At 41.5% G+C, this 14,612-nt stretch overlaps 1 protein-coding gene and 1 long non-coding RNA gene across 5 annotated transcripts in view; one reads left to right on the top strand and one right to left on the bottom strand.

Annotated features, from left to right (window-relative positions):
- LOC144223473 (uncharacterized) overlaps positions 1 to 8,498 on the bottom strand; it is a 70,786-nt gene extending 62,288 nt beyond the window's left edge. For all 3 annotated transcript variants that reach the window (XR_013332700.1, XR_013332699.1, XR_013332698.1), the window contains exon 1: positions 8,401 to 8,498. This is a non-coding gene — a long non-coding RNA (uncharacterized LOC144223473). The remainder of the gene's footprint in view (positions 1 to 8,400) is intronic.
- The window catches only part of HSD17B2 (hydroxysteroid 17-beta dehydrogenase 2), an 84,059-nt gene extending 70,772 nt beyond the window's left edge, over positions 1 to 13,287 (top strand). For both annotated transcript variants that reach the window (XM_077754213.1, XM_077754215.1), the window contains one exon: positions 12,877 to 13,287. In XM_077754213.1, the coding sequence (XP_077610339.1) occupies positions 12,877 to 13,220 (344 nt within the window). In that variant the 3' untranslated portion in view covers positions 13,221 to 13,287. The remainder of the gene's footprint in view (positions 1 to 12,876) is intronic.
- The last annotated feature ends 1,325 nt before the right edge of the window (positions 13,288 to 14,612 follow it).

Genomic DNA, 14,612 nt, shown 5'->3' on the forward strand with positions numbered 1-14,612 from the left:
GTTTTCTGAAAGATGTGATCCTTTCTACCCTGGGAGGAGATGGCTTCCCTCCAAAAAGAAAATTTAAAAAAAAAAAAAAAAAAAGACCACAAATGGGGAAGGATAATGAACACACCAAAGAACAAACCCTAGAGGTCTGAAGATTAGAACACCCACAAAATAAAACCTAAAAGGAAAACTGAAAGTGTGTCTGGAAGCGCTTGGCAGCCTGGGGGCGCAGAGTTGTCCAGGAGGAGGGAGCATGGCTCAGTCAAGGAGCTGTTCTGGGAGGGAATCAGAGAAAGACACCAGGGCCACTGGGGTTGTGAGGCTAGACGCCGGCAGCAGGAATGGGGAGGCAGAGGAGGTCTTGAAAGGGGGTTCCAACCTGGGGACTCCCTGGGCAGGGAGGAGAGTCAGGGGGAGTTGATGGAAAGGGAACCTGGCCCAAAGATGGTGCCAAATATGACAGACTGAGAGACTGGGACAGGAGCGTGGCAGAGAGGAAAGCTGGCTGACGCCTCAGGTAAGGGGAAAACGATGAATCTGACTTTGAGCCCGGCAGGAAGGTTGAGGATTTGATGACATAGCCAAGGACAACTTTGAACACAGATGAAAGACTCCTTTTGGACAAGAAAGCAGCTCTGATGTTAAGTTGCAGTTTTGAGGATTCACCCAAATTGCTAGAGCTAACATTTTTTGTTGGGGGGGAGGGGAATCTCCTCTTCTGAAGTACTGGCTGCTTTCGATGCATTATTCCCTGATGTTGTCGATGTTAATATGATTTTTTTTAAGATTTCATTTTTTTAAAAAATTTTAATTTTTTTTTCTTTTTGAGAGAGAGAGACAGAGCACAAGTGAGGGAGGGGCAGAGAGAAGAAGACACAGAATCTGAAGCAGGATCCAGGTTCTGAGCTGTCAGCAAGGGCCCTCAGCACAGAAACTGACACAGGGCTTAAACCCAGGAACCACGAGATCAGAACCTGAGTCGAAATCAGACGCTTAATTTACTAAGCCACCCAGATGCCTCTTTAAAGATTTTATTTCTAAATGATCTCTACACCCAAGATGGGGGTTGAACTTTCAACCTCTGAGATGAAGAGTTTCACGCTGTACAGACTGAGCCAGCCAGGTGCTCCTTATTTTTACCTTTAGAATTAATTCATTCTTTTTTTTTTTAAGATTTAAAAAATATTTTTAAGTAATCTCAACACACAATGTGGGGCTCAAACTCACAACCCTACCCTGAGACCAAGAGTCACATGCTCCACTGACTGAGCCAGCCACGTACCCCACCCCACACTCATTTTTTTTTAAACTGAGAAATATATACACACAGAGTTTAACAAATTATTGTAAAAACTCATGCACTTAACAGCCAGATGAAAAAAGAAAGCACTGCCAGCTCCCAGAAGTGCCCATCTGATCTCCATCCAGTCCTAGCTCTCCCCACCCTCAACATATAATCTCTTTATTTTTTGCAGCAATCGTTCATTTGTTTTTCTTCACAGTGTTACATGCAAGCCTGCATGCATCCACAAACAATAGAATTTGACTTACTGGTTTCTGAACTTTGAATGGAATCCATGTGTATATATTCTCTATGTGTATATATTCTCTTGGGTCTGTCTGGCTGTTCTCACTCAGCACTGGTTTCACAGGTCATCTGTGTGGTTTGTAGCTTCAGCTCCCTCATTTTCAGTACTCTGTGAACATGCCACACTTGTTCTATCACTGATGGGATATTTGGGTCACTTTGGGACAATTGTGAACAATGTAGCTATGGACCCTTCGGCACATGCACATTCGGTGGTGTACGTGTATGTGATTTTTCCAATGTCACATTCTCAGGAGTGGAGTGACTGGATCGTGGAGTTTAATCAGCTTCAGCATTACTGGATCATACAAAACTGTTTTTAAAAATATTATTCCAGGGTTGCTTGGCTCAGTCGGTTGAGCGTCTGACTCTTGATTTCAGCTCAGCTTCATGATCTCAGGGTCATGAGATCAAGCCTCATGTCAGGCTCTGCACAGAGCATGGAGCCTGCCTAAGATTCTCTCTCTCTCTCTCTCTCTCTTTCTCTCTTCCCTGCTCATGCTCTCTCTCTAAAAAAAACCCCAGAAAACACAAGAACAACAAGAAAACCAAAAACAAACCCCAATAATAATAATAATAATAAAATAAATATTTACAAAATATTGTTCTAGGGGCACCTGGCTAGCTCAGTCAGAAGAGTATGTGACTCTTGCTCTCGGGGTCTTGAGTTTGAGTCCCATGCTGGGTACAGAGATTACTTAAATAAATAAAACTTTAAAAAAAAAAACTTAAAAAACATTGTTCCAATTTATACTCCCATCCTTCCCATATAGGTCTTAATCTGTATGACAGCCCTGAGGGGTAGGCTTAATTTGACATCATTCGCCAGGTGTGTGGGGTAGGTGACACATACCCCATGTGCCCTGGTGATGGGCAATCTGAAAGCAGATCTCTAGGTNGCTCTCTCTCTAAAAAAAACCCCAGAAAACACAAGAACAACAAGAAAACCAAAAACAAACCCCAATAATAATAATAATAATAATAAAATAAATATTTACAAAATATTGTTCTAGGGGCACCTGGCTAGCTCAGTCAGAAGAGTATGTGACTCTTGCTCTCGGGGTCTTGAGTTTGAGTCCCATGCTGGGTACAGAGATTACTTAAATAAATAAAACTTTAAAAAAAAAAACTTAAAAAACATTGTTCCAATTTATACTCCCATCCTTCCCATATAGGTCTTAATCTGTATGACAGCCCTGAGGGGTAGGCTTAATTTGACATCATTCGCCAGGTGTGTGGGGTAGGTGACACATACCCCATGTGCCCTGGTGATGGGCAATCTGAAAGCAGATCTCTAGGTGCCGAGCTAAGTTCTTTCTTTATACGAGGCTGCCCTCAGTGTGAAGGTGATCCTGGTGGTTCCTGTCAAGGAAAGAGGCCAGACAGTGGAGGGCTGAGGTCTCAAGTTTGGAGAAGGATGCTGAAAGCTGGGGTGGGGTGGGGGCCCAAGAAGAGGAATCTTCAGAGAGACAAAGAGCTTGTCTGAAGACATTCATGGAGACAGACCAGATTCTTTAGTTCCTGCAATAGAAATAGCCACTATTTCATGATTAGCAGATTTTAAGCACTTGACATACACTGTTTCACTTAATCCTCACCTAGGAGGTAGGTGTTGTAATGAGGTGAAGTGTTGGGGTTCAGAACCAGAGGCCAAGAAGGAATTCTTGAGAGGTTTTCAGTGCAAAAAGGTGGTTTTATTAAAGCATGGGGATTGGATCTGTGGGCAGCAAGAGCTGCACTGGGGTTGTGAGGAATGACTGATTATGTACCTTGGAGTTAGGGAGGTAAAGACAAAGGAAGTTTCCAAAAGGATTTTCATTTGTTAAAGAAGACTTACAGGATCTGGCTATTGTCAACTAAGTTTGCTTTTTGCTTCTAGCAAAGCATTAACATTAAGACGGAGAATTCCTGGAAGAATGGTATACTCTGTCTGCCTGAAGTATTTTATTTGTCAATGGGCCACAGGTTAGAAGGAAGTTTAATTTTATCTATATTTCTTTTGCCTTGTTTTACACATCTGAACAATTTTGACCCTTAAATCTTTAAGGTTGTTAAGGGTGGAAGGTCTTATCTTCTGTAACTTCTTCCTGGTGAGTAGGAGCATAGAGATGTCCCTACCTATGGGTCAACATTGGTCATTTGGGGGAGTTCCTATATACTATAGGAGTTACCAAAAGCCGAGGTAGCCAATCCAAGGTAGATAGCATATATAAACCTCCTTGAGGAGAGAGGATCATTTATCAGCCGAAAGTTATGGTACTGCATTGGAGAAGACAACAAAATAAGGTTAATATTATTTGGAGAAAGAGAAGCCTGAATATAAGACTTGAGAGTTGACCAAAACTTTCCTCCAGTCCAGGAGAGTAACCTATCACTAAAGGAAAGAGAAAGTTTAACGTGATGATCTGAGTATATCGGTACATGCTTGTGATATCTGGAACACACGTACAACTTTCTATTTTTATGATAGCACATGTTCCAACCTGTGAAGTAGTTAAAATATCTAATGTCATTTGTGGAGCATCCACACTCGAAGTAACAACTTGAGCTAAAGCCAACCCTCTAATGCCACTTGGAGAGTCATGTATGGCCTTAATTGTGTAGCAAGTGGCATTAGCCATCATCCACTGTTTATTTAGCAAGCAGTCAGGTAATTAACAAGAGGCATCTTTATGGAAACAAAAGAAAAATATAAGTTAATGGTTACAGCAAATTATAAACCCAGTGTCTGCACCCCCAGTGCTGCCAGTGAGAAGATTTTTAGATGTCAGGCTCTAAGCATCCTCAGACAGAGTGGAAACAGGTGGCTGAATAGGATGGGTTTTTTTTGGTTTGTAATTCAAAATGTCTCTGGGGGTCCTTTTGAATGGCCCATATGAATGGGGGAAAGGAGAATGAGAAAATAAGATACAACCATCATTTTCCTTTGAGGAGAACTTTGAAGTCCTCCACAGGTTCACAGGAGTAAGAAGGTGCCCTTAGCTGGCACACTGGCTTCCTGTGAGGGCTGTTGTTTCTGTTGTTTATTTTATTTCAGAGATAGAGAGCACAAGTGGGGGAAAGGGGCAGAGGAAGAAAGACAGAGTCTTAAGCAGGCTCCATGCTCAACTCAGAGCCCAATGTGGAGCTTGATCCCATGACCCTGGAATCACGATATGAACCAAAATCAAGAGTTGGATGTTCAACCAACTGACTGAGGCACCCAAATGCCCCAGGAAGATACAGATTTCATTCTTGAGTCTATGAGGAATGTCCTTCTAATTTTATGGCTGTGGGAGTACATAATATGACCCAGTAGGGCCCTTTTCATTTTGGAGTTAAATCCCCTGCTGTATTAGAGTTTCAATTCTTGAAATAAACCTTGGCTCCTGGGTTTATATGGGGTGGGTTGCTAGTAACTTTCAGATCAGGTTTAGGGAGTTTGCATATTCATTTAGAGAGACTTATGAATTAACCTGGCCTCAAGTGAATAATTAAAATTATTCTTTAACATTTATTTATTTTTGAAAGACAGAGCATGAGTGGGGGAGGGGCAGAGAGAGAGGGAAACAGAGAATCTGAAGCAGGCTCCAGGCTCTGAGCTGTTGGCACAGAGGCTGACGTGGGGCTTGAACTCACAGAATGTAAATAATTTAATAAAGCACTGTAGTCTTTACCCATTGATAGTGAGTAAAGGCTTTTCATATATAAAATTGTTGGGGGAATCCATCCCATTTTCCAGTTGTTCAAATAATTGTATACCCATGGGGTCTGGTTATTATCCCCATGAAATAATAAGCAAGATGGTCTACTTATGAGCTGTTTCTCTGAAGTTTCCCTGAAGTTGTCCAGCATCAGTTTTTTAGGGCTGTTAGGAAAAAGGCAGTTTTAGTTTTTAAGGACTTTAAGTCAAGAGAATGGAAGAAGATCAGAAACCTAAGTTAGAGAGAGCCTTAGCCAAATATTTGAGGAAACCAGAAGAATTTAGAATCTAGTCTAATTTAAAATAAGTAGTATTAAAATTTAATATCTACAAAGATGTGTTACTGAAATGTAATTTTTCTCTGTAATTGCTCTCGTTTCCAGAGATAGCCAAATAAATACTAATTCATTTGTAAAACAAATCCACTTTTAACAAACTCGGCCTGATTACTTACATAAGCTCAGCAAGAATAGTGATTGATCAAATGGATCTTTTAAAATCTGCTTTGTTGGAACATTTTATAAGGAATCTCTAAATTGAACTTTTGTAGCCTCTCTAAGCCAGAAGCCAAAGTCAAGTACTTGCCCTCAGACATGCCTACAATACCTGTAGATGTGGACAAGTTCTTCTTCATGAGGTCCCCAAATATCTTTAGGTTCCTGCACCTGCCAGGAAGTGACCTTCTTTACTCATGTGTTAAAGCTGCTGGGAACTCTGTAAGCAAGGTATCAGGCCAGCATTTCCAAGGGGCTTTATGGCTCCATGTTTCATAAAGTCAACATTAGTTCCTTAAAAGCTGTCGGGTCATATCTGAATCTATGCATGTCCTCTCAAATAGGACATTCCAGTCAAAGCCTTGGTGAAATAACCAGTATGTCCAGTGGTGTCCTGTTACAAGAAGAACATAATCTTATTGAACTTCTGCAAATAAACTGCAATTGTCATGAAAGCAAGAACCCTCCCTGAGAGCTTTCGAATTTCAGAGGGTTCAGGTAGGGAGAAAAGTTAAATGCTTTAATTTGTTCACAAATGAAAACTTCATCGCATTTCTGAAAGTCATAGATATCTTGAGAAAATTTCCTTAATCTGGAAGCACAAACATTAGAGAACCAGCAATGTTTCAAACAAGCGTCACAAAAACTCTAATCATCTCCCTTAATTTATGTAACCCTATGTTACTAATTCTTGTTCAGTTTGAATACAGCTCTTTAGTTAGTTCTGGAAATTCTTACCAATTTAATTTTATGATTTTAAAGATATCAAAAACCCTTGTCAAAAGCCCTTTCTATGAGTATCCTTGAAGATGAAACATGTTTTGCAAGAGAATAAGAACAAGAACTATAAATGACAAAAGATGCAACAATGGACATGGTTAAGGATTAGATGAGAGTTCATTAGAGTGGCAAGGAAATCCGGTTATTTCTGTGACACAGAACTCTTCAATAATTAGACTATTAAGTGATGACCTTATACCAGAACATATTAAAACATATTAAAACTTGAGGAATTTCATCTCTAGAATAGTTACAGCAGTTACCCAAACATAACCTAAAACTTAGTATTTGTTTCACAATGCTTCCAGAGTCACTTAAATACCAAATAGAAAGGCCTAATTTGTCAAAAAGACTTCACTGACAGTTTAAATGCTGGGAAGTGTGTTAAAATATCCCCAAACTTATACAGCATATGCCTAAATAGGATTACAGATCCTTACAACATTTAAAACTCAAGTATTAAAAACGTTTTTAAATATTTATTTTTGAGAGAGAGACAGAGTGCAAATGTTAGGGGGGGTGGGGCAGTGAGTGGGTAAGAGAGTGATGGAGATAATAGACTCCAAAACAGGCTCCAGGCTCTGAGCTGTCAGCGCAGAGCTTGACGTGGGGCCCAAACTCGCCGACTGTAAGATCATGACTTGAGCAGAAGTTGGACACTTAACTGATTGAGCCACCCAGGCACCCCAGAACTTAATTACTTATTTAACCAAGATGGTGTTATGAGATTCCAAAGGCAAATATGGAGGGTTATATAGTTGTTAGCAAAACTCAGCTCCTTCGTACTGAGAAGTTTTTTTTTTTAATATATTTTTATTCTAGGAGAGAGAGAGAGAGAGACAGCGCGAGCAGGGGAGGGTCAGAGAGAGAGGGAGACACAGACTCTGAAACAGGCTCCAGGCTCTGAGCTGGCAGTCAGCACAGAGCCCGATGCGGGGCTCGAACCCACGAACCGCGAGATCATGACCTAAGCGAAAGTCGGACGCTCAACCGACTAAGCCACCCAGGCGCCCCGAGAAGTTTTAACTACATAATCAAAGACCTGATAAAGACAAAATATAAAAGTTTTGGTTTTCTGGGCAGACAGAAGAGAAAAAAACCAAACACTTTGTTTACATTTTCTTACCAAAAGCAGATCAACAATCCAAGAAAACTTTGTCTTTCGAACAGAGAAAAGAAAAATTTCAATCTTATACCAATGTACTTTTAAAATCCATTAATTTCAACCTGAATCCTGACCACATATAAAATTCCTTTCCAAAGATTTCCCTTCACAAATCTTCTACAACTTATAAAATTCATAGTTGCTTCCCTTATTTCCATCAGTCTCAATCACACTTAGCAGAAGAATTTAAATCTTAGAAGCCCGAGTCTCCAGCGAAAACTAAGTAGTAACCAATTGTGAACTGTTACACCAGAATTATTTAGATGGCAAGTTTATGAATTTATTAAGCACAAGGCATATTTTCCAACAGATCTAAATATTCTTAGTTTCTCTGTGATAGGAAGCCAAAAGCACAAACCTATTTTCAGTAATCAGTCTTCAGCACTCCATCCTATTTGGAAAAGGCTTAGATGTCCAATGAGTTCAATCCCATTTTATCATCCAAACAAAACTTTATAGTTTCAGGTTACTAAAGACTTTGAAAACTACCTTAACAATTACCCAAGAAAACTTTGAGACAGACAAAATTAATCATCATTTTAAGTAATCTTTTTGCTGACAAATTGCAACAGATAACACAAGCTTATTTGACCTTCAGTAAACCTAGGTAGAATTAAAAGTTCAATTAGTTTAAATACCAAATTATGTTCCACCTGAGTTCGCTTAGAAGTCAATCAATTTGTTCCCCATTGTTAATTTTTACCTGGGACACAGGTGGAGAAATTTGAAGTTGGCAGTGTAAGTCCAACGGGGTTCTCTGCATTCCTTGACAGTGAGGGGAGAAGGAGGGACTGATGGTTCTGGAAGCATCCAAGACGATACAAGAGCCAGTCATGAAGGCCGTACCGTAGGTGGTGCACAAACAGGAAGAGGGGGAGGGGAGGGCGGAAGAGCCTTCCACTAAAGTGGAAATAGGCAGTCCATGTCACGCCAGAGAAGACAGGAAACATACTTGAAATGAAAGGAATTTTAGCAGCTGTTTGGGAATATTTCTTGAAGTCCTTAGCCCAAGAAAGACTGATCAGAGACAGTTGGTTCCAATGATAGCCATTAACCTGGGAATGAATGAGGGAGAAGCCCCCACATCTATTAGGAGGAGGAACAGAGAGAGAGAGAGTCAGTGTTTCCTTTATCAGGGATGGCCTGTGTTTCCTCCAGCAATCTGGGTTTATTTGGAGGAGGCTTATTTAGAAAAAATTATCATCTAGTATGTCAGGAGAGGGTTTACTGGCCAAACATTCTGCAAGAGGCCCTGAGTCAGGGTCCTCATTTAGGGCTGTGCAGGTCTGGACTTAGGGTACCTCCATCCATTTCCCCGGTTTCCCACAGGAGAGAGCTGAGAGGCCCAACTGAGGCCATGCAACGTTACACAGATTAGTCCTTTCTTAAATTTTGCAATCTGAATTGTTTCCAGTGGGTTAAAAGGCATTCCAAGGGAGAGTCCTTGGGAACTGAAGAGAGAAGGTCCATTATCAAAAATACACCCCCCCCAACTCCCAGGTGGCGTCCCACGCAGTACATGTCATAGGTCCCTGTGGTCAAAGTGACCCAAGGCGTCCCTTGAACAAAACTGCTATGATTGCCGCCCTGCTGTAAAGTCCCTGTAGGCGGGATGCTAGTGTCCTTCCACTCCCATCATATCCTATGCTACAAACAGGTGCCAGGGAATGGACTGAAATACCCTACCTTTCTGTGAAGTCCATGAAGAACCCACCGTTTTTAACCCATGGAAAACAGAAAAGTTTTACAAGGGGAAATGACCCAATTCTGTAGTTGAAGTAGTAGAGGACATTATGGAAAACAGTAAAGATAGAAATCCATCAGGGTCTAAACAACAGTCCAACACATGTAGTCTTTATAGCCAGCTTCCCTAGGAGATGGTCCTGGGTGGGCTTTCATTGAACCGGGCACTGGTTTCAGCTGGCTCTGGGTGGAGTTCTCAGAGCCAGAGGTGGCTAGACCAGGGGATCACATTAGACCAATGAGGAGGAAGCCTCACAAAGGACTCTTAAGATGGGCAGCTGTGGTAGTCTCATGCTCAAGAGAGACAGACAATTTTGTACAGGGACAGGAATAAAGAAAGAGCATCAAGTTCCTTAGTCTTATTACCATTCCGGCCTGGGTACTAACTTCCAGCCAAAAGGCAGGCTTTCTCCTCTAGGTAGAGTAGCCACGGGCTAGAGAATTGCAGCCTGAGCATTGACATGGAAGTGTTCCAATAAAATCGTACTCTCTGAAAAGCCCCTGATATGAGAGTAAAGGGAGGGGAGAGGAAGGACTCACCAAATTTGCACCGAGGCTCAGAGTCCAGGTGAAAAGACTCAAAGCCCCACGTAAGGACCCCAAAATGATGTGGAGAATTGTTGGGGTTCAGGGCCAAAGGTCAAGAAAGAATTCTTGAGACATTTTTGGTGCAAAAAGGTAGTTTTATTAAAGCACAGAGCAGAGAGTTGCGCTGGGGTTCTGAGGAATGACTGATTATATACTTGGCAGTTGGGGGCAGTAAAGACAAAGGAAGTTTCCAAAGGATTTTCACATGTTAAGGAAGACTTCCAGGGGCACCTGGGTGGTTCAGTCGGTTAAGCATCTGAATTCGGCTCAGGTCATGATCTCACGGTTTGTAAGTTCGAGCCCCGTGTCAGGCTCTGTGGGGACAGCTCAAAACCTGAAGCCTGCTTCAGATTCTATGTCTCCCCCTCCCTCTGCTCCTGCCCTGCTCATGCTTTGTCTCTCTCTCTCTCTCTTAATAATAAACAAACTTTTTTTTTAAGGACTTACAAGATCCCGGAGTCCTGGCTGTTGGCAAGCCAAGGTTGTTTTTGCCTCTGGCAAGCATTAACATTAAGATTGGGAGTTTCTGGGGGAATGGTAAACTCTGCCTGCCTGAAGTATTTGTCAGCGGGCTGCAGGTTAAAAGGAAATTTAGTTTAATGTAAATTTCTTTTGCCTTTGTTCCCCACATCAGTAATATTCCCATCTTGTAGGGAGAAAGCTGAGGCTCAAAGAAGTTAGGAAATTTCCCAAGTCACAGAGGTGGTATGAGTCAGAGATGGGATTTGGATCTAGGTCACCTCAACGATTTCATTGTATATAGCCCCAAAGTGGCAGTAACTGTGTGTCAAAAGTGGCAGATGAAAGTTGACAAACGTCTGGTGGCTTTGTATCCAGTAAAGAGAACTTTGAGGACTCTGCACAGGGAACTCACAAAAATGGTTAGAAAGTCCGTGAGGTATTTAGAGAGGAAGAAGAGAGGAAAAGGAATCTCTCACCTTGAGGAAGCTGAGACTTGGGGAGAGGTAGCTGGGGGCAACAATAATTCACACAAACATGTTTTTCAAGACCCAGAAGCCTTGAGTATAATTGTCAGGGTAATCATTTCTTTAAGTGTGGTATTGTGCCTTCATGAAAAGTAATGAGCAATTGAAACCCTTTTGCATTTCAGTGAGTGTAATTGGATTTCACTGGCTTACATTTCACAGCCAGGCTCCCCCACAGACCCAATATCTGATATCCAGGAGCCGCTCACGCTGGTAAACCAAGGTTCATCCCCACAGCAATTCCAGAGCAATCACACACTTCGCAGGAGGGAATGTGAGGTGCTGCATCCTTTCTGGAAAGTAATCTGGCAGTGGGTATTAAAATGCAGAATGCTTGTGCCTTTTGACCAGGCAGCCACAGTGGCGGGGGGGGGGNGTGCAAGGATATTTATGGCAGCGTCAACTGAAATGGTGAAATCCAGGAATGACTGGAAAGTCCTTTGATAGAGAAGTGGTTGCCTAAAAGCTGTTCAACGGGAAATTTCTGCTGCTCTGGTTTAAATCTATAACCATTACTATCGGAGGCAGGTCTTTGATTTATTACTAAGCAAACAAAGAAGCAAATCTTTGCAAACCCTGTATAATATGATCCTTTGGGCTCTTGTTTGTTCCTGGTAAAGTAAAATAACATTAAACCAAAGCCTTTTTAAAAATATATTTATTTATTGACCGAGAGAGAGAGAGAGAGAGAGAGAGAGATTGTGCAAGGGAGAAGGGATGGGCAGAGAGAGAGGGGAAGAAGGAATTCCAAGTAGGCTCCATGCTGTCAGCTTGAAGCCGGACGCAGGGCTCACACTCAAACTGTGAGATCATGACCTGATCTGAAATCAAGAGTTGGACACTCAACTGACTGAGCCACCCAGGCGCCCCTATGTGTATACATGTTTGTATAAACAAGGAGGAAATGTAGAAAGTCATGCAAAACTCTAAGTTACCTTAGAAGAGATTAATTTTAAAAACATATACATCTCATTATTTACTTTATTTTACATAATGAGCAGGCATTGCTACAATATTTTAAGGTAAATGTATAATAATTAAATTATATATAATAAGCACCCATTGTTTCTATATCAAATATGTTTATATATTAATTATATATAATTTAGAAGCTAACATTTAAATGGATAAATTATATGTATTATATATTGTTTAAAATTATATTTATTAAATAGCTAAGATGATAGCATTGTGTATTTAATTTTATACACAGAAGTAGGTATTGTTTCTATATTAAGAAATTATATGTAGATGTATATATGCATGTACATACATAGTATATATATATTATATACAGTACACTTCATATTGTATATCATGATCATGAAAACAGATGTAATAAAATGTTTACGGCAGCACTATTTGTAAAAGCCCCATATTGGAAACAATCTCAACGCCCATCACAGTATAAAGGATAAATAATTGATGGCATATGTACACAATGGAAAGCCAGAGTGATGAGAATGACCACACAATACATGGATGAATCTCAGGACATAGTGTGTGATTCCATTTACATAACGTCCGATGCCAGGCAAAACGTCTCTATCCTGGTTATTGGGAAAAAGGATCCTGGGAAGGGGGTTGGGAGTGGGGGCTCTGAGGCTGGCCTGTCTTCTCTTTCCGCTGCTGGTTACACAGGCTCTTCAGTTGGTGGAAACCCAGACGTGTGTGTACTTTTCCATACGAATGTCGAAATATATATTAAATATCATTTTAAAGCTCATTTTTAAAAAAGGCATTTGGGAATGCCTGTCCTTCCCCACAGAAGCCAATCCACAAGGGCCTGCTTCCCTGGTGGGGTCGGACATGTCCGGTCTGGCCTCCCCAGCATCCGAGCCTCCCTTCTTCTTGCATCCCAGATATCGCGGGCACGAGTGAAATGTGGAACAAGCTGGAGCGAGACATCCTGGACAACCTTACCCCTGACGTGCAGGAGGACTATGGACAGGACTATATCCTTAAGCACCGGGATTATCTCAAATTCATCAGCATGTGTAGGAACACTGATATGTCTCCTGTGCTCCTGGACATCCGGCACGCCGTGTCTGCTAAGAGGCCCTTTGCCTTTTACTCACCAGGGCCAATGGCTTATCCAATGCTCTGCTTTGTTTCCTTTAGTCCTACTAGCATATTTGATTATTTTAACAAAAAGTTGTGTAGCTTTAGTGGGGGCATGCCCAAAGCGCTAACTAAGCAGGCCTAACTGAAGAATAAGGCACATGGGCAAATACGGAGGGAATGTTAGTCTTGGAATGAAAAGGAAACTTGAACTTCCCATTAAAGTTGTGGTTTCCTACCTTGCATTCCTTGTGAATTCTGTTGGTTGAATAGGACTTAATGGTGAGAAAGCGGATGGGTAGAAATGACCCCCATGAAAAGCCTGAATCAAGTGCCAGCCTGCTCTGTACACATGCATTTCAGACATTCTCTCATCTAGTTCTCATCAGAGAACCAAGGTAGGTATCTTCACCCCTACTTAACAGGTAAGGGAATGAATGATCAGAAAGGTTAAGTTGCCAATTCATTGTCACACAGCTAGCAAAGGGCAGTTAGCATTGAAATCCAGATTGGATTCCACTGCCTGCCAGGAGAAGAGGAAGAGAAAGAGATGACAGGAAAAATGAGGTAGGGAAGGGAAAAAGAGGAGGAACTGGCAAGGACCATAGTCAAATGGAGTTTTTCTCACTCTGAATTGATAGCCTGCTGTAACTGCTGAACTCAAGGTATTGGTTCATGTGTGTAATCAGTGCTCTGTGTGCCTCCTCTCCCTTCCTCTGTCTGGAGCCCTGGAGAAAATAGGATGAGGTCTCTCATCTCAAGCAGGCTCCAGAGGCCTTTTGGCAGACCCAGGGAATGTGAGTGGCTGGGTTGGTGTGAGTGGTTGGTTTGGTGTCCATAGTAACTATCACATTCACCTCCCAGGTGAACATCCCAGGCTGGAAAAGCTAGCATCATCACCTAGAGAAGCCAGCCAAAGGGACCAAGTTCAGAGAGTAAGAGAGATGGGGTCAAATTCACTGAGGGAGGCAAAAGGGGAAGAGCTTGTGAACAGAAGGAACGTTAAAAAACAAAACAAAACAAAACAAAACAAAACTAGAAAGTAGCTAGTAGCTTGACCTGAGGCAAGCAGAGGTCCAGGCATTATTCACTGCAAATCTCTCTTTGTTCCATTTCCTGTCCAGAATGTGAAGTTTCTTTTTCTATTTTCCAACCTCCTGGAGATTTGGGGAGGATAGGTAAACTAACAATGCTTTGCAATTTCCCCCCAAAGAAAGTAATAAATAACAAGATAGTGAGATAAATAATTATGAAATTATTAATATGATACATTTTTAATGGCTAATCATGCCTGGTAATCATTACAGCACAGCAGAAAGAACAAAAAAATAAAAATCAAAGGATAACTGATGTCCAAAGTAGGCGCTTTTTGGAGATAAGAGTTGTCAAGGCCAAAGCTTCCATTTGCATGATTCAGATGTAGAGAGAGCAAAGGGTTTGTATAACCAGAATTTGGAGGAGGACCTAGGATTGTGTGTTTTGCTATAAGCCAGTGCTTTTCATTGTGATCCCCGAACCTCAGTGTCAGCATCCCCTG

The sequence above is a fragment of the Crocuta crocuta genome, unplaced genomic scaffold (genome assembly GCF_008692635.1).
Source record: "Crocuta crocuta isolate KB4526 unplaced genomic scaffold, BGI_CrCroc_1.0 scaffold61, whole genome shotgun sequence".
NCBI lineage: Eukaryota > Metazoa > Chordata > Mammalia > Carnivora > Hyaenidae > Crocuta > Crocuta crocuta.